The sequence below is a fragment of the Kwoniella europaea genome, chromosome 1 (genome assembly GCF_036810445.1).
Source record: "Kwoniella europaea PYCC6329 chromosome 1, complete sequence".
Taxonomy (NCBI): domain Eukaryota; kingdom Fungi; phylum Basidiomycota; class Tremellomycetes; order Tremellales; family Cryptococcaceae; genus Kwoniella; species Kwoniella europaea.
Genome location: NC_089487.1, coordinates 8,285,632 through 8,303,494, shown reverse-complemented (window position 1 = coordinate 8,303,494; position 17,863 = coordinate 8,285,632). Strand labels below are relative to the sequence as shown.

At 45.0% G+C, this 17,863-nt stretch overlaps 6 protein-coding genes across 6 annotated transcripts; 4 read left to right on the top strand and 2 right to left on the bottom strand.

The window, feature by feature from the left end:
• Positions 1–377: 377 nt before the first annotated feature.
• V865_003144 (uncharacterized protein) lies at positions 378–2,324 on the top strand (the record flags this gene model as incomplete). The annotated part of the gene is made up of 12 exons (XM_066226943.1): positions 378–659; positions 728–934; positions 1,002–1,114; positions 1,168–1,204; positions 1,269–1,367; positions 1,420–1,515; positions 1,566–1,784; positions 1,853–1,893; positions 1,949–2,013; positions 2,073–2,119; positions 2,175–2,235; positions 2,305–2,324. 12 exons carry the CDS (start codon positions 378–380, stop codon positions 2,322–2,324), a joined length of 1,287 nt encoding a protein of 428 aa, XP_066083040.1.
• Positions 2,325–5,164: 2,840 nt separating this feature from the next.
• V865_003143 (uncharacterized protein) lies at positions 5,165–8,209 on the top strand (the record flags this gene model as incomplete). The annotated part of the gene is made up of 3 exons (XM_066226942.1): positions 5,165–5,241; positions 5,530–6,681; positions 6,733–8,209. The coding sequence occupies 3 exons, from the start codon at positions 5,165–5,167 to the stop codon at positions 8,207–8,209; spliced, it is 2,706 nt and encodes a 901-aa protein (XP_066083039.1).
• A 165-nt stretch (positions 8,210–8,374) lies between these two features.
• V865_003142 (uncharacterized protein) lies at positions 8,375–11,155 on the bottom strand (the record flags this gene model as incomplete). The annotated part of the gene is made up of 2 exons (XM_066226941.1): positions 8,375–11,069; positions 11,133–11,155. 2 exons carry the CDS (start codon positions 11,153–11,155, stop codon positions 8,375–8,377), a joined length of 2,718 nt encoding a protein of 905 aa, XP_066083038.1.
• Positions 11,156–11,451: 296 nt separating this feature from the next.
• On the top strand, positions 11,452–12,910 carry V865_003141 (uncharacterized protein; the record flags this gene model as incomplete). Its single annotated transcript, XM_066226940.1, has 5 exons — positions 11,452–11,577; positions 11,680–11,757; positions 11,839–11,941; positions 12,014–12,352; positions 12,477–12,910. 5 exons carry the CDS (start codon positions 11,452–11,454, stop codon positions 12,908–12,910), a joined length of 1,080 nt encoding a protein of 359 aa, XP_066083037.1.
• A 174-nt stretch (positions 12,911–13,084) lies between these two features.
• On the bottom strand, positions 13,085–14,928 carry V865_003140 (uncharacterized protein; the record flags this gene model as incomplete). The annotated part of the gene is made up of 8 exons (XM_066226939.1): positions 13,085–13,365; positions 13,456–13,526; positions 13,577–13,753; positions 13,866–14,008; positions 14,073–14,313; positions 14,468–14,626; positions 14,704–14,770; positions 14,838–14,928. 8 exons carry the CDS (start codon positions 14,926–14,928, stop codon positions 13,085–13,087), a joined length of 1,230 nt encoding a protein of 409 aa, XP_066083036.1.
• Positions 14,929–15,301: 373 nt separating this feature from the next.
• Positions 15,302–17,830, top strand: V865_003139 (uncharacterized protein; the record flags this gene model as incomplete). Its single annotated transcript, XM_066226938.1, has 8 exons — positions 15,302–15,552; positions 15,701–15,781; positions 15,903–16,019; positions 16,269–16,561; positions 16,631–16,795; positions 16,859–17,130; positions 17,200–17,325; positions 17,402–17,830. The coding sequence occupies 8 exons, from the start codon at positions 15,302–15,304 to the stop codon at positions 17,828–17,830; spliced, it is 1,734 nt and encodes a 577-aa protein (XP_066083035.1).
• Positions 17,831–17,863: the final 33 nt, after the last annotated feature.

The following is a 17,863-nucleotide window of genomic DNA, read 5'->3' as shown; positions in this document are numbered from 1 at the left end:
GCTCGAAATGAGCATCCTCGGACACCCTCGCACCCTCAACATCATCGTCGTGAGAATGTGGAAAAACAGAGGAATGTGGGGAAAGCGGTAGTTTGTTGACGTCACGCACGTGGACGAGAGCTGGGGTAAATGCAAAAGGGGAGGAGTAAATATAGTGAGCAGGTGATCCGGTTAAACGGTCATCTGTGAATTGCCGGTGAAAGTCCACCTTGTCACTGTGTGTCATCCAGTGCGAACTGAATGAATGGATGCCAACGTGACTTGCTTTGGGAATCATACATCAGCTATATAAGAGCTAAATCTTGTTTACGACCTTCTCTTCATCTTTCTATATACCGCATACCGATCCAAATCTATCTCAGATACCTATATACACAATGTTAGTCCGATCCCTTCGATCATCTCTTCTCCGACCCCGTCTCCCACCCTCCCAAGCTCTTCGAGCGATATCCACCTCATCCATCCGACGTCAAGTTCAAGAGATCACTAGACCAGCTATAGACACGCCACTGTCATTATGGAACTTCACAGAGGAAGAGAACATGTTACGAGAGACGGTACGAAGATTCGCGGAAGATGTGATTGGACCCAAGGTATCGAAGATGGATGAAGAGGAGAAGATGGATCCTGAAGTGATTCAAGGATTGTTCGATAACGGTGTAAGCTTTTTACTACCCGTTTCATGTCACAGGTCACAGCTTACGTTTCGCCATGATACCTTGTTTAGTTGATGGGCATCGAGACGAGTGCGGATATGGGTGGATCGGAATGTAGTTTCACGAGTGCTATCATTGCTGTTGAAGAACTGGCCAGGGTCGACCCATCGGTAGCTGTGCTCTGCGATGTGCACAACACCCTCGTCAACACAGTCTTGCGATTGTACGGATCGAAGGAGGTCCAAGAGAAATGGTTGCCTGATCTTGCAACTAAGAAGGTGAGTTGAGTGTGTGCATACATTTTCAGTGCGGACGGTTATAGCTGATGCTGGGCTCGTCGAATAGGTTGGATCATTCTGTCTTTCGGAACCAGCTTCAGGATCAGACGCCTTTGCCCTTCAGACCACTGCTAAGCTCGATAGCAGTGGTGATTTCTATACCCTTAACGGAAGCAAGATGTAAGCAATGATCTGCATGCATTGATACATCCAGCTGAAAATCATTAATGTAGGTGGATCTCCAACTCTGCCGAAGCCGATACTTTCCTTGTAAGTCAACACCCTTTTAAATGAGTTATAGACCTTCTAAATACTAATCCAATTTTTTCATCAGGTGTTTGCGAACGTCGATCCTTCGAAAGGATACAAAGGTATCACCTGTTTCGTGATGAGCAAAGATATGGGAGTTGAGATCGCCAAAAAGGAGAAGAAAGTGAGTTATCTCATTTAGAATCCTGCTTGTCTGTAGCTCATACCTCTCACAGCTCGGTATCAGAGCATCCTCGACTTGCTTGTTGAGCTTTGACGACGTCAAGATCCCCAAGGAGAATATTGTAGGTGAAGTGGGTAAAGGATACAAGGTGAGTGCAAGTGTGGCAGAAGACAGCCGTCTACTGATGTTCTTTTTTAGATCGCCATTGAAATCCTCAACGAAGGACGAATTGGTATTGCCGCCCAGATGGTCGGATTAGCCCAAGGAGCTTTCGACAAATCTCTGACGTATGCATATCAACGAAAACAATTCGGCAAACCCGTTGGTGAATTCCAAGGAATGGGATTCCAATTTGCAGATGTCGCTACTGAAATCGAAGCTGCAAGGTTGTTGACTTACAACGCTGCGAGACTGAAGGTAAGCTGTTCTCTACTTTCCAATCGGTCTTGCATCAGCTGACGGATTATGTTTATCGGGCCATATAGGAGGAAGGTCGACCTTTCACCAAAGAAGCTGCTATGGCCAAGTAAGCTACATTCGTGGACCAAAGGTGAAGATTAAGCTTATGAATGAGTTCATAGGTACTTCGCTTCAGTGATTGCTCAAAAAGCAGCTGGTAATGCCATCGAATGGGCAGGTGGTCAAGGTAAGCTTCAGCTGATGGCTCAATGCAAGGTGCTGGAAGGCTAACAAAACTTTGCACAGGTTTTGTAAGAGAAGTTGGCCTCGAGAAGTACTGGCGGGACTCCAAGGTCGGTTTGCGCCTCTATATTTTCGGAGATCGACTGACTAACGTTTTCTCGATAGATCGGAGCGATCTACGAAGGTACAAGTAATATTCAGCTCGAAACCATCGCCAAGTTCTTGCGTAAGTGTTGATCGACCCGGGGTATGAACTTTGATCGAATGTCGTTGCTGATCGCATGGGATGATACAGGTAAGGAATATCAAACTTGATCAGGAACTGGCCTTCCCCGCAGTTCAGTAAAGTTGTAAGATACAACAAGTTCTGTATATCGATTGAATTCATAAGATACGTAAGATTTATGCATGTATATATCATCCCCTCCTTCCCTCGTCGCATCCAACAAGTCTATACAGCACAGATAAGATCTAGATCGTAAGGTACATGTTTGTAAACGGTAAACCGGTAAATAGGTATACTTGTCTGACGGCTCGATCTGGCAAAATTACATGCGTCCATCTCATCAGTAAAGCAGACTATCCACATCTCGCAGCTGCTTTCTAAAATCAGCTCATGATGAAAGTCTCACAATTGTACGCGGAATAAGGCTCAAGGAACATCACTTTCAAAGCCGACAGAGTTTTCAGCCAAATTTAAACTGGAAAACAGAAGCTTCTAACGTTGTATTCGCACAACGACTCCTTTGGCTGAGAAATTTCGGTTTAAAACCCAACACCCAGATATCGCACGGTCTACAATTCACAGACTTCAGTTTTACTCATACCGATTTGAAACCCATCCTCCATTGGGTGTAAATACGGAGCGAACCTACGCATGCTGATTTTTGGAAAAAACTGGTCGTACCGTACCTGTACCTTTCGGCTGCGAGGTGCCTATCGAGACATACATCAGGTGTTCCTGTCGATCTTTTGTGAGACAAAACCGGGGATGTATTCGTGCCTATCACCTCAGTTATGGTCCCGCTTGACAGCCTGGTAGTTATGAAGGAGGTAAACGGGACGAAATTGGAGGGGATGAGGAGAAGAAGAGGAGAAGAGGGGGGTAAGGTTAACTTATCAGATCAGTAACGTAAAGCGGAGTATCCTCGAGGTACTCCCAGAGGGTAAATGGGACGGAACTGCCATCACGTCAATCACCCACTGTGCGATGATCTATTGATATGAGTGATTGTTAAGCGAGGTGTTGTCTATGGCTAGACGCGTTGGGTCTACCATACATGACATGAGCAGAGAGAAAAGCAGAGTGATGTTTGTACCTTTTACCAAAGGGGTTTGTCACTCCGTAGATCTCGCAGCGCACAAGAAGCGCTCGCTTCCTGTTGAAAAGACCAAACCCAACGTCTGCGTATTACAGTTTGGAGGTACCGACGCGTTTGAGTTTGTTTGAGCTCTTTGGAATGATAACGACATTTACAGCATGCTCATTTGACATTCTGCATAATCGTCCCGCGATAAACGGACTTTCTCGCATCTCATTGCTTCACATCGCCTGTACGTGATGTAGATCGACTTTCGATGAGTCCAGTCCAGTCCGATCCGACCCCTCACCTTATCAGGATTACAACAAAACAGATGGAAGCGAGCGCAGTGACAACCTACTGAATCAGTGCTCTTATATAAAATCATTCCTGTTGGCCGATTCCTGGGGTTTCCGGCTTCAAGTGGAAAGGAAGAAACAAAAAAAAAAAACGCCATTCCGTGAAATGATCGAATCGAATTAAGGGTCTTTTTTCGCGTCAACCTCGGAAACCTACCTTCTACAAACAGTAGAAGTTGTTCGGCAGATTGTTTGCAAATGATGTGTTATGGTTTGAGACATCCTCTGGATCGACGAGGTACGACGGCTATAGATGCAGACTTATGACCAGTGTTCGATGTCATGACCACTAGATATATCATTTGATATGTAATTTTGATACATCTTTGAGACAAAACCGATCGATTCTAGATTCCACTGAGAGCGTTGGTAAGATATTCGATTCCGCAAGTACCGGAACCCCTCGTGGAATGAACGTTCTCCATACAAACCGCGTTATTCGTTATTGCGAAAATGGAGTAAAGTTCAGGTATATAACCTTATTGTAGAGATCTGAACCAATCCATTACGTTAAATATCATCAAACTTCTTGAGTACAAAATATAACGGTCTATTTGGATATCCTGGTTCCCGGGGTTCTTGCTTTTGACTGCATGGAAGGTTAATGGAAAAACACTATGAGTCATCACAATATACACATACGGTACGAGTACAGTACTCGCTCTGGAATGGGTATTTGGCGTTTTAACCTTCCCGATTCCATTCCCATAAGATTCCGGAGTATCTCTCCACTTTATGAGCATTCGAGATCGTATATAACAACAACCACTTTGCTAGATAATCTATATTTGACCGACAATCTTTTCATTTATACGTACAATACGTTACCAATCAACTACGCGTGTTATAAACCGACATAAGACATCAAGTAGAAGTTCGCCCGAGCAACTGTCTTTGCATTCGAATCGGTTCGGTCAAGAAGACATACAAAAGGAGCCAGAGAAGATCATGAGATATCCATCAATTCATTCGACACACGTATCACCCTCTTCAACCTTACTGTCAACCAGAAGTTGATCCACATCCATTTATTCAACCTCTCGGCCGTTCGTTTTGTTTTTTGGACGATTCGCGAAACACGAGGCAACAACCATCCAACTCAATCGCGCTAGTACCCAATTTAGCTCCAAATATAATTCAATTCAAGTAAAGTGTGATCCCAGGCAGGTCTCGAATTTAAGCAATTATTTGGGGAATACTAGTACGGCTCAACGAGTCTTTAAACTTACCTTATCTGTCGGTCCGGGTGGATACACTTATCTCTGAGAGGCGTAGGCGTAGTTGCAGGTTTACTCAAAATAGTTTAGCTTAATTCCTCGCCGCTCGAAGAACTCCCCTTTCGGAAGCTTTTTCAACAAAACAATCCCATCACATACCTCTCAGAATCATCGCCACGGTCATATACATAAAGACTATCTACAATAGAGAACGGAACCCTCTGAATACCTCGTAGCCAACATACACGACATTGGCCGAAGCACAAAGGTATCACACGATGTTCCGTCAAGTGAGCGTGATGGACGTGGACACGGGTGATCGTGAGCAAGAACCAAATTTCGATCACCCATCACCGTGAGTTTATCCCCTCCCCTTGCCGACCCAATCCATCCTTTCCGTCCGTGCCGGGTTTTTCCATCGAGGCACCGAATCCAAATTCCAAGTCCCAAATCATAATTCCAACTGAATCGTTGGAATATGCTATCACATGTGTCAAATCACCTTGTACCAATGCAAATTGCCGACTCTCTTAATCCCACTCTTGCTCCCTTCATGTTTTTCCTTGGCGATACGCACTCTCTGCTTGCGCCAGCATCCCGTCATCCTAAACACAATGTTAACTTTATAAATTTGGACCAATAGAAAACCCACTTCTTCCTCCAACCATCACCACCATCAACCATTATACGCCACCTTAGCTGAATATACACTGAATTCACCTCGGTCATTTCCTATCGACCCATCTTCTTCTACATCTATCCCAAACGCTTCATCATCCTCACGACGTCCATCGTCGCCGCTCAGATCAATAGAAGAATACCATATGAACGAGCAACTTGGACCATCAAAAGGATATACTTTCCCTAGTAGCAGTAGTAAAACCCGTTCGCCCGCTAAAGAGAATATCAATATCGGTATGACCGCCATGGCTCCCTCTATGTCACCTACCTCATCTTCCATCGGTGGTTTACCATTAGCTAGTACAAGTATGACGTCAACCGCTCAACATCGCTTGTCTGTCTCCGGCAGACCGAGAAGGCCTTCGCCCCTTTTACACGAGATCCAACCGCCCAGTAGAAGATTATCAGCCCATCAGATGCTCCTGCTCACACCGTTTGGGGGACCGTTACCGGCTGGAGCGCTGAATGGAACAGGAGGTCTAGGTATGTCTAGAGGATCATCCAGTATGGGACATGCTTTACCTACTGCTCCTGCTAGGCTGGGAAGTGGGACTAGTCAGTCGAGCGGTTGGCCGAGGAGAGACAGTGCTACAAGCTCGAGTCATAACACCCCTGTACAATTAGCTAAAGAGTTGCCAACTGCCGGACCAAGAGCTCCTCTAAATCCTGCACCATCCATGGGCCGAGAATCACCATTACCAACGGCCAATCGATTCCCTCCACGATCTAGACATTCCCTCGCTCATCCCGTTGTCAATCCCTCTCCACTCGCCAGCGCACCGATGACTACCATTTTCTCTGAAGGCTCCTCGGAAGGTGCTTCTTCAAGAGATCCCAGTACACATGAAATGGAGAGAAACCAGACGTTCGTGTCTCGAGATGAAGTTGGTGTAGATGCCAGAGAGAGGGAAAGGGATGAAGATCATGAAGCGGATTCGCCACCAAAGACCCGTGCGAGGTTACTCTCCGCCACTGTCGCTATGACCCGTTCCAACTCCTTGCCTGTCTTGACCCTTAGAGAGCTACAGGCGTTGAAAGAGAAAGATGGAGAGTTGGGTATTCAGAGAGGTGGTGATTGGGCATGGGTCTCGAGGGATGGGGATGATCCTGATGAGTGAGTCATCTTCCACATGACTCTCTGGGACTGTGCTAATTATTCTTATAGTGCCGAGATGGAAACACCCAGTCTGGGTACAGAGACCAGTACCAACGCATCTACTTCGACGACGTCGTTGGTCACTCCATCCGAGCAACCCACATCCTCTTCATCTTATCGAAATCCATTCACATCATTCCACGATCCTTTCGCACCTCGACAACCTGGTGTTACACCTGTTTCCATCTACGCTCCTATGGCCACTTCGTCAGATTATCATTATTCCCCTACAGGACCAGGAGCAGAACTACGTAGAATGTCCGATGCTCCCCCTACCACTTCCACTGCTACGCCCTCGCCTACGAGCCGTGGAGGTCGTCGATCAGTCACTGACAGTAGACGACCCAGCGCTCCGACTGCCCTTCGTCAATCCATAAGCGCCATGACACCTCGTCCCGTCCAACGACGTACACCACCTCAGGCAAGTCAAGCGACTTTCCAACAGCATCCCACCCATCAGCCATTTACAGCTCCCGAAGAGACCAGTCCTCACGGATCTCCCATCACCTCTCTACCCCCTGCCTCTCGTCCTCGTCTCCTTCGATACAAGAGTTCTCCGGCACGTACGACAGGTTTAGGTCTGAATATCGTTGTAAGACCTACCAACGCTGGAGGAGGGAACTCGGGATCTGACAGGTCACCTGGCGACACTGGATCGACCGGAACTGATAGTAGGGGATCGATGGGTGAACAGTCGAATAGTGCCGGGCCATCTCGAGGATCATTCACCACTGGACATTGGGCAGAAGTCGATTTTGTAGATACTCTAGCCGCCGCTGCGGATATAGCACTAGCATCGACCACTTCTGAAACGGTGTCTTCTGGACCAGCCTCGGCAACTGGAATGTCCAGAAATTCAAGTTCGTTCAGTCCTACTGCGATCGTTCAGCGGAACTTGTCCACTTCTAGCAATTACATGACTGGTAGAGGAACATCTTCATCTCATAACGTCTCTTCTACATTCCAATCAGAATCAAATTCCTCACCTCAAACTTCAATTGGATCAAAATACAAGATCGAACAAGTAACTTCTCGATCTCATATCCAAGAATTCGATAACACCTCAGAGCCAGTATTCAAAGGTAGATCAAGATTTGAATCTGTTGATTCTGCTTTCCCACTCATGCCCGGCGGTCAAGGTGGAAGGTTATCTGTTCCTACTCAAGGAGCAGGTGAGATGTATGCCCACAGTAATAGGAATTCAAGCTTTAGCGTGGTAGAGAATGGTATCTTACCTGGATTGAGTGAAGGTTTCCCAAGAAGAGGTAGTTTAGGTATGGGAACTTTCGCCAGATTACGAAAGATGGTTTCTGGATCTGGATCGGGAAAACAACAACAAAACAATAATAACAATAATGATCTGGCGGATGAACTGGGACAGAGACTGGTAGCTGCCAGTGGATCTAATGGAGCTTTAGCAATATCGTCACCTCATTGGTCGGAGAGAAGAGGCAGTTGGGCAGAAGGTTGGTCCAATGGGAATTGATCTATGATATCGCGCGTTGAATTTACATAGCCAAGAAACAGAATTTACTAGTTGTTGTACCAATACCAATACATCCAATGCATATGTCATCTGATTGATCATCATTTCTAGCAAGTGAGAAAAACATTTGCAAGCAAGACACGTTTGTACACAATAAAAACCCGATCATGCAGTCAATCTCTGTCTTCTTTCCGCTAACCATCTTCTACTATTCGCCACATCCTGTTCAGTGGGTACGACATTATAGGACATATTCGTATTGCCTTTCGTCTTTGAATTCTCCCCTTCTAGCCAATCCTGCAACCATTTCCTCATAATCTCCTCATCCCTCACCAAACGCAAACCCTTCCCATCTTCGCCGAACCCTTTAATCCATCTTCTCGGTCCCTCAGATTCACAGATATGCAATAACGCCAGACACATTGTTGACCATGTCGGTCTGATATCCAAGGATTTCATCCAAGCTAATACTATCGGTATCTCGGCATGTCTATTGTAGTACCCCAGTAAGGCGATATACGATCGAAAAGTATTGGATGTAGGTATGATATGGGTGAATCGTGCATTCGGTGAAGGAATGAGTATCTCTCTATCTGCCTGTTCTTGCTTGGGTTCTGATGCATCGGATGAGCTGAAAAACGATAAGATCGTTCCGAAAGCACCTTGATGAGCTAATTCCAGTGGGGATTGCACATCCCTCAAATGTGGCCAATTTCCCAAGACTACCTGACGGAATATCCTTCTAGCCTTCTTCCAAGGTGCTTCCAAACCACCTTTGTCAAGCCTATACCTCCAAGCAGTATTCGGATTATCAAGTAAGATACTCGTCGAGCTATTCGCCCAAGTCTCATCGTTGTACATCCGATTATGCTCATCTTCTGTACTCGACCATCCATCACCCTCTTCTTGGTCATTATCATTCGATTCCCTCCTCTTCCTTCGGAATTGGAATTCCTGCGCTATCGCTCGAAGCCTTCGACGAAATAATTCCTTTTCCTCTTGATGCGATAAAGCAACTTCGTCTTCCAGATCATCTTCGCTATACCTCGCTATATCCAGTAGAAGGTTCAGGGAAATATCATCTAGGTAAACTCCATACCGAGGTAAGGCAGCGGACCATAATCTGAATGCCAGAGAGGGTTTCCCATCAAGTCGACAGAGGTTCAAGAGGATATTGATATTCTGAGCATCTAACGGGATAGATCCTGCCCAGCTATTCTCCTTTCTCTTTGTGATTGCTGTAGGTCTCTTAGCCCAGGTGTCGACTAGGACGATAGCAGTTTCGATGTTTAAAGCTGCGTGACAAGCCTCGGTGGCTACTGCTAGTGTGATCCTATCCACAAACAAGCCCTTGGCAACCGATGGAGCAGATTGCTCCCTTTCTATCAGATCCCTCCATATTTCCCACGCTTTCAATGGTTCTCCGCGCTTGATTAGACCGTACATTATCGGAGTGAGGGTATGTCCCACCACGGCATCTCCAGGGAGAGTCTCCGCCATCTCAAGTAAAGCTTCCGCCGTAACGCTTTTATCCTTCGAGCATCTGTCTAATAAGATCGACCAGGCGTAGCGAAGTAATGAATGAGCATCATACCGAGCAGGTCGGAATTTGGTACCTCTTAAATTGTTTTTCAATCCAGGTCCGATCGATTTCTTCAGAAGAGCATCCAAGTCGGACAACGATCGTGGGTTGATGTAAGGTGCCATCGTAGGTAAGATCTTATCCAGTGATTTACTATATTGTGAGAGTACCATTTCACTAATAATCTTGGAAATTTGTTTATCCCTCTCCGACACCGAGGTCGTAGGGGTACACATCTCGATGGTACTTTTGATCGGTTCTTCATTGACGATCTGTGCTTTTTCTAATAGTTCGTCCTCATCAAATTCCTCTTCTTTCCCATCCTCCCAACCGGCAGATGCGGCTGCAGCTTCAGCCTTATCTATAGCCAATTTCCACCTTATCCTGTATTTCCTAGCGGCCTTATCATCTCCTTCCTCCATAGCCGATAGGGTACATTGTTGCCATTGGAATCTTGTCAGTTCGATCTTCCTGGAAAATGAATATCCCACTAACATTCTCCGTAGTTCTGGAGTTAGGAATCGACGTCTGAAGATGTATTTGAGAAACGAAGGCGATAGTTGTGGTTGTGAGTCTACTTTAGATGATGATGGTAATTCAGAAAGGATCTTGAGCAAGTGAGCGACTATACGAGATACTTGGTCTCTGACAGGTAAAGGGAGAGGTTGAGTAGCTCTGGATGGTCCAAGAGTAGTGAAATATCGGAGGTGTTGGATGAATCCTTTATATTTCGCTTGTAGAACATACACATCCAATTGAACGGTCACATCTATTTCCACTTCCATTCTCTGTAAGAACAGCTGAACCACCGAAGGGAGTAATGCAAACATCTGATGTCGACCCAGGTGTATCAACAATTGTTGAACCAGATCAACAATATAGTCTATAGGTATTTCTGTTTCTTCGACATAGGCTATTATCGAAGGCATGAGAGTGATGATGTCGGAAGGACGGGATTGGTGTTTGAGGAGAGGTAAGAGGTGATCTGAAGGAATGGGAGAGGTGAGATCGTAGTGATCGAGAAGCGTTCCGAGGGATATAGACTTATCGTCGAGTAATGGTCCGACGTTTGAATAGGTGTTTGTTAGGATTGCTGTTTCAAGAGCTTTCCTAGCAGGGACCGTTGCTCCCAGAGGAGAAGCAATGTGAGCATATCTTTTTCCAGGCAAAGTGGTCCCGCCGGCGGAAGGAGGACACAGGAGATGAGGTGACTTAGGTCTCTTAATGCCGAAAGCACGCAGGTTCGATATACGAGGGAGTGACCGACTGGTCACCAGCCTGAAGTTGTAAATATGTCAGCAAAGAAGAGCAGAAGCTCCCTAGAATCGTCTCCTGACTCACCTCGGTAAGCCTGCACCTCTCATACTGTATGTTCTATCATAATTTTACACGTCCGCGATGATCTCGTCGAGATACCTGCTCTTGATCTTGCTGTTCAACAGATTTGTTATTGATAAGTAAAGCTTTAAGATGAGCTGAAGATGATGTTTTCGGTGAAAAGTCTTGAAGCTTTCAAGATGACCAGCGGAGATCGCCGACTGACCGAAGAATCCTTGTTGACATCAAATCATGGGTATACCTTCAAGGTGATTAGTATTATGCCAGTCATAGCATAGCCATAACTTATAGCGAATAAAGTGAGAGTGACATCCTATTCGATATGCTGGAATCGTCAGAAGACGCTTTAAGATTCTTAGCTGAAGGGCAGACGTTGTTGGGCGAAGGATGGACACATGTGGATAATTTCGATGAGCTTGATGAGGATGAATACGAAGAGGAAGAAGAGGTGCGTATCGAACTTTCTGTTCATGTTTCTCTCGGCCGACTAAACGCATAGCTTGGACATCATGGTTTTTGGCGTAACGAGAATGCTAACATATCGCGACAGGAGATATACGTTACGATGGATTTGGGTACGACACTGGATGCCAAGGCTTTACAGAATGAGAATCAATATCAACTTGTTGTAAGTAAAACTACCTCTCAGCACATGGCCAATGATCTGTCATCGTTCTCAATTGGAAAAGCTGATGTATATATGATATAGGGTCTAGATACACCTCTGCCATTTCTGAAGTTGGGCAATCAGATATTTCAAGGTCAGAATACACCGTTGATAGGAGATGAAGTGGTATTAGGCTTAATACGACGTGAGCTTTAGCTTCGAGCTGAGATAACAACGCATGATGATATGATGCTTAATGCTGATGATTACTCAATAGACTCTGATAATCCCCATGAACCTACTCATCCACCATTATATTCAACGAACCACCGACTAACATTCCGAGCTATAACACTCGAACCTCGTTCTCAGTCTCAAGCCCAACCTCAAGATGAACAAACAACTCAAGCTGAACCTGGGCCTGGACCTTCTTCAAGCTCTTTCAACCTTTCTTCCGACTCACCCTTGGATGCACTTACCATCAGTGGACCTCCCAAGAATAACTTCAAAAAGGGTAGATCGAAAGGTACTGGCCAAGTCAGACCAAAATTCGTCATTGATAAACCTGAAGATTTGGAGAATTTCGATGTGAAAGCCATGAAAACTTCTCAGAAAGGTGAGTGAGGCTCGACCATCTATGTCTCACTTGCTCCTCTTCATATCCAATTCTATCGTAGCGTGTAGACTATCCGATCATTATGACAGGATGCTGAATCTTAGCTATTGTTAATGTGATGTAGTCGAACTTGGACCGAACGTCTTGAAATCTTTGGGTTTACCACCCTCAACTCACGGCGAGAATATCCTACTGAGCAAAACCGACTTGTCGCAAGTGATTTCAGGTTATTCATCGAGAAGTCAAGCTAGTCAAAATAGGAAGAAAGGTAAAATCTGGGGTGTGGATAAAGATGGAAAGATAGCTTTGATTGATAATGATCAGCAAGAAGAAGAAAAGGATAAATCACGAGAGGTTGGTGTCCCCGGTGATGTACAGATGGAAGAGAATGTACAGAATAGCCCGTTACAAGGAAACAACGTAGGAAGTTCGGCTCAAACAGATGAGATACAACCTGTTAATACTGTACAGCCGGGTGAAGATCAAGTTATGGGGGATGTAGAGGTAGAGGATGATCCTCCATGGGCTGAAGTAGAAAATGGACAAATTCACCAATAACGAATTTTGTTATCCCAAGTATGATAGTGCATTGTTCATTGTACTGTACATGATCTTATTTACGATATTATATGATCCTATCGAATACCGTAAACCGTGTAAATGTATGCTAGTAGTGATGTATATATAATGAACCTCTTCTTCTTCTATAATTGCGATTATAAGAGTACAGTATCACATCCTCTGCATCCTAGTGTTCATCTCTCCAAACCTCCTTCTCCTCCACTCCCTCCTCTCTTTCGTTGTATCTTCTCCACCTACATGACCCCATCCATGTAGAGGTACCACGACGGCTGTACAGTTATCCGACGCTCCCAGATCTTCAGCGAAATGGACGATTGTCTTTGCTGCTCGCGTAGGGTCGAATGAGTGTCTGATAAGGTCCACCAGTTCCTGATCTGAGAGAAGGGATGTTAAACCGTCGGTGAGTAAGATCAGGTAAGAGTGTTCGTGGCCTAATATATATATGATCTATTTGTCAGCTAATTTCTACCATGATGCTCATGCTTGAAGAAGCAATCGATTACGGAATATACCCAACTCACCATCTATTACTCTAGTGGTAACCTCTGGCTCGACAGTTACTCCTGAAGGTTTCCATTCACCATCGCCAAAGCTATATCAAACGTATGAGCTGACATCTCCAATCAAATAGTCGAAACTCACCCTCGGGTATTCTCCACTACACCCATCCATCTACTCTCTCCGAAACTGTCCGAAACCAATAACTCGGCTCCCATCCTTCTCAGCCTGCTGGCTTCCACTCGGGATTCCGCATGGTGCTTTTCGGTGAGAGGGATCACTTGACCGGTCGGTTGATGGCATAGCAGTGCACGAGTATCCCTAGAGCGAACAAAGGGCAAAATTAGTAATGATGGCAATGAAGGCGTAACACAGATAATGAGAACGGACGAAGAGTGATAAGATAGTCGAGGATATCGATTCACTGACTCACCCACAATGCGCTACTGTCAGACTCAACTTCTTAGCTGCCCAATATGGTTGAGCAGGTTCATCCAGCGAGTGAAGCAAGACAACCGATGCGGTGGATCCACATCTCTTGCTTTTTTCTATATCTTCCAATACTACTTTATCTGCCTATCAGTACCGAATTGCCAAGTCAGCTCGTGTGTTTGGATTTCTTTCTGCTGAGCTGACTCACACTTAGAAATGCCGTGGTCAACCTTTCTTCCAGAGTCATCGAATCGCCTTCAGCGGGTTTCTGACCGTTCGAAGCGAACCTTGTCCAACGCGATAATGCCCCGCCCCTCCATCGTTTGAAATACCCCGCGTGTCTCTCTTTGGTCCATTCTACTAGATCTGGGATATCGGATGAAGTGACGGATTCGATCTGCTGGAATAGGTTTTCTTTGAGATAGGTCGATACTTCTTTACCTCCGTGTCTGTGCGGCCATAAAAGATCAGCATATATGCTTACGAATGAAGATAGATGCATCCATATGGATGCGAACAGCCACTCGACAGTGTATGTCCATGTTCGAGGATGATCACATCACACTTCGACTCAAAAAGTGATTCAGATAAATTGTCACTCACCCGTCAAATATCCCAAAAGCAGCTACCTGTCCAGCCAAGAATTCTGATCCAGCGCTGGCAGGTTCCCACTCAACAGGAGTCTTTAGCTTTCTCAGAGTAGTCTGGAGTTCAGATGAAGGCAATTGTAAAGATCCCACTACGGCAGCATCTTCTTGATACCTAGATTGTGATCCACTTGATCAGCTTGTACACCATTTGGATTAGATGGGTACAGACAGCTAAAGGTATTGACATACTCTCTACTTCCTCTTGATGAATATACACCTATGATCTTGGGATTGTTCAGTGGTACTTTATACGTACCTACATGAATCAGTAAATCAACGATGTAAGCTATATGATGTATCGACGACAGAGAGATACGACCTACCACCTGGTGTGGGTCCCCTGATAAAATCATGTACCCCTCTGATCCCGATGCCCCTCTTTGGGGCTATGAACGTTATCGAGCGTAGTAGCATGGCATGGGGAATGACCTATTGACAGATGAGAATGAGGAAGGCTTGAAATCTTGCTTGCATCTATGAGTGCATCATCCGTAGCTTAGCTCGGGTAAAAGGGAGATGCGGGGTAAGTGATATAAACACGTGGTAGGTCGTGTGGGGTAAAATCAATAAATTCATGTTCGTTCGAATTGAGATGCGCGTAGTTGGGTGACTGGGTATATAAAATGCGCAAAGTATCAATCATCTCTTTCTCTTTTCTTCCAATCACTTCTTCGCTTTCGTTCATTTCCTTCATTATCACTGTAAATACTTTATCTAACACTGTTATTTCTTGCATTCGAGCTTGACAGAATAGGTGAAGCTCTGATCACAGAGCTATATCCCACAAATGTCCAAGATCATCATCAAACCGGGATCGACTTCCAATACTCCCTCCCTGAATGGACGTTCCAAAACGAGGAGCGAATCAGTAGAAGAAATAGAAATCGAACCTACCCATGCTTATAACACGACGAATGATGAGTATAACCCGCCATTGAATAAAGAAGAACAACGTATCAGAGATTCCAAAGCGAGGTACGAAGAGGATGTGAAGAAGCATCAGGTTATTGAGGTCAAACCTTCAAGGTTGGAAGATGAGTGAGTGTCACCCAATCGTTGATGGTCGCCGACTTGCGGTGTGTGAGGGGTGGTCCGCGCGTAATTTCTTTCTCTCCACATCATGACATGGGTAAATAGCAAGAGTGCCACACATGTATTGTACTGATTTATATATGCTGTGTCATAGCTGGCAGATAGCCTATGTATGGTCATTCATCATCAAGTTCAATTTGAGAAATCATATACCGAAATTAGAATCTTTACAAGAGTACGTCTCAACTCGCTGAAAACGACATGATACGAAAGGATCTATTCCTAAAATTCCGATCATCGCCGTGTGGCACCTCGTACTCTACTGATTGACTGATGGGGATTTTCGATAATCGTAGCTTCGAGGGATGTCTCAAGGAACCAGTAGCGAATAGACCAGATGATATATTCGAAAGTATCTTGATATGTTTTCTGACCAATCTCAAAAATCTCAAATATGGTAATAAGAACCTGACGTAAGTTTTTGGTCTTGTTATGATGGGATATCCAGTCAACTGTGTTGGACCGACACGCATGGTCAGGGTAGCGTTGGCTTGGTCAAATTGTTGATAGTAACCATATCCAAAGAGTCAAAATCCATTTTAGTGGCGGTAGATCATGTCCCTTTTCAACATCCTTTACCAACCTACACTAAATTCAATCAATTCAACAGTAGAAGTGCAATGTATGGGACAGAAGCTGAGTGAAGTCTGTGCTCTTTGTAGACCCGAGAACATACAACAACAAATATCGAATTACATCAACGACCAACTGACCAACACATCCGAATGGACCGTATGGGATAGAGGATGGCCAATAAATGAAGAGGATAGAGGATCATGCTGTACTTCCGATCCACACAGATCGGATTTAGGTAGATTAAGATATTACGGTGAACCTTCCAATGCCCGTGCGAGTAAAAACCCCATTAGCCAAGTTGAACAGAAGGGCGGTGGGTTGTTCGAAATGGATTGGTGGGAAAGAGCCAAGTTGTTGAGACAGTTGGTAGATTGGCAATGTAAGTTCATGGTCATCTTTCCGAGTTGGCTCAGATGAAGGACCGAAAGCTGACATGGGAGATTGATAGTGACTCATTCAGAATCGATAAGGAATATCATACATCGAGAATTCCCCGCAAAGGCCAACGACAGTAGAGGCAAAAAGCCACAGATCGAAAATGAAGGAAGAGATTCGATCATAGTCAAGGAATTGGGGTTGACAAGGGACAGAGCGAGAATATGGTCCTTTGATGGTCAGTGGAATTGTCCAAATTTTGACTTGTTACCTCTTGGAGTGTGAGCTGATATTGGATCAGATTCATGGCGATTATATAAATCTGGTAATCCGTATAAGAGACCATGTCAACTGTCATCTATAACGACCGATCGAGAATCTTACGAACGTCTGATTGAGGAAATGGAAAGTTTCAGTAAGAGCGTTCCGGAAACTCCCGCTGGTAAAGGTTCGGCAGCGAAGGGAAGTAAAGCTGCTTTGGAGAGTAAGAAGTCGGCTCAGGCGAAGAAGAACGAAGGTGATTTGGTGGAGAAGTTGAAAGAGAGGATAGAGAGTGTTGAGAAGGAGGAGTCGGTGAGTCGGCTATCGTGTACATCTTTTGGTCATATGTGTTGATGCCTTTCTGTATGATGATTATTGTAGCGAATTCAAAGAGCTCGAAGGAAGATTGCTCAAGCACTTGAAATGCAACAACAAGCAGAGATGAGATCGACTAGAACAAGGAGACAGAGCAAGAAAGTTGATTATGTCTATGATGATCATTCAGATGTGAGCGATACATCCGTTCTTGATGTGTTGATCACAGTGTTGATTTTGATGTGATTGTACATTCACATGTGATCAGTTTGATTCCGATTCTGGACCTTCGAGAAAACGTCGTCATATATCACCTGAATTCCAAGGGTTGGACGATAAAGGAAGACCTATCATACCTGGTGAAAGAAGATCAGCTAGACAATTGGCCCTAGACGTCAAACAACAACAACCGGAAAATCAACAGCCCGTCGTAGAAGATGGAAGCGTCCAAGGACAAGAAGAGAACTCGGAAGAAGGATCATCGGTTGAGATGTCAAGAAGTGCAGGTATGACTCATTCGTCGACTGATTCGGGGTATACTGCCAATGGTACGGGTATGGATGTGGATGATCTGGATACACCCAACGGGAACGGACATGGTAATGGAGATGGGAGTGAAGAAATTAAGAAGAAGAGGAAAAAGGGTATGAAAGGGTATGTATGGGTAGAAGAGTTTGTTCCGTATGGGAAAGCGTAATTATCCTCTATGAGTACGCTTTCATCCGTTCTC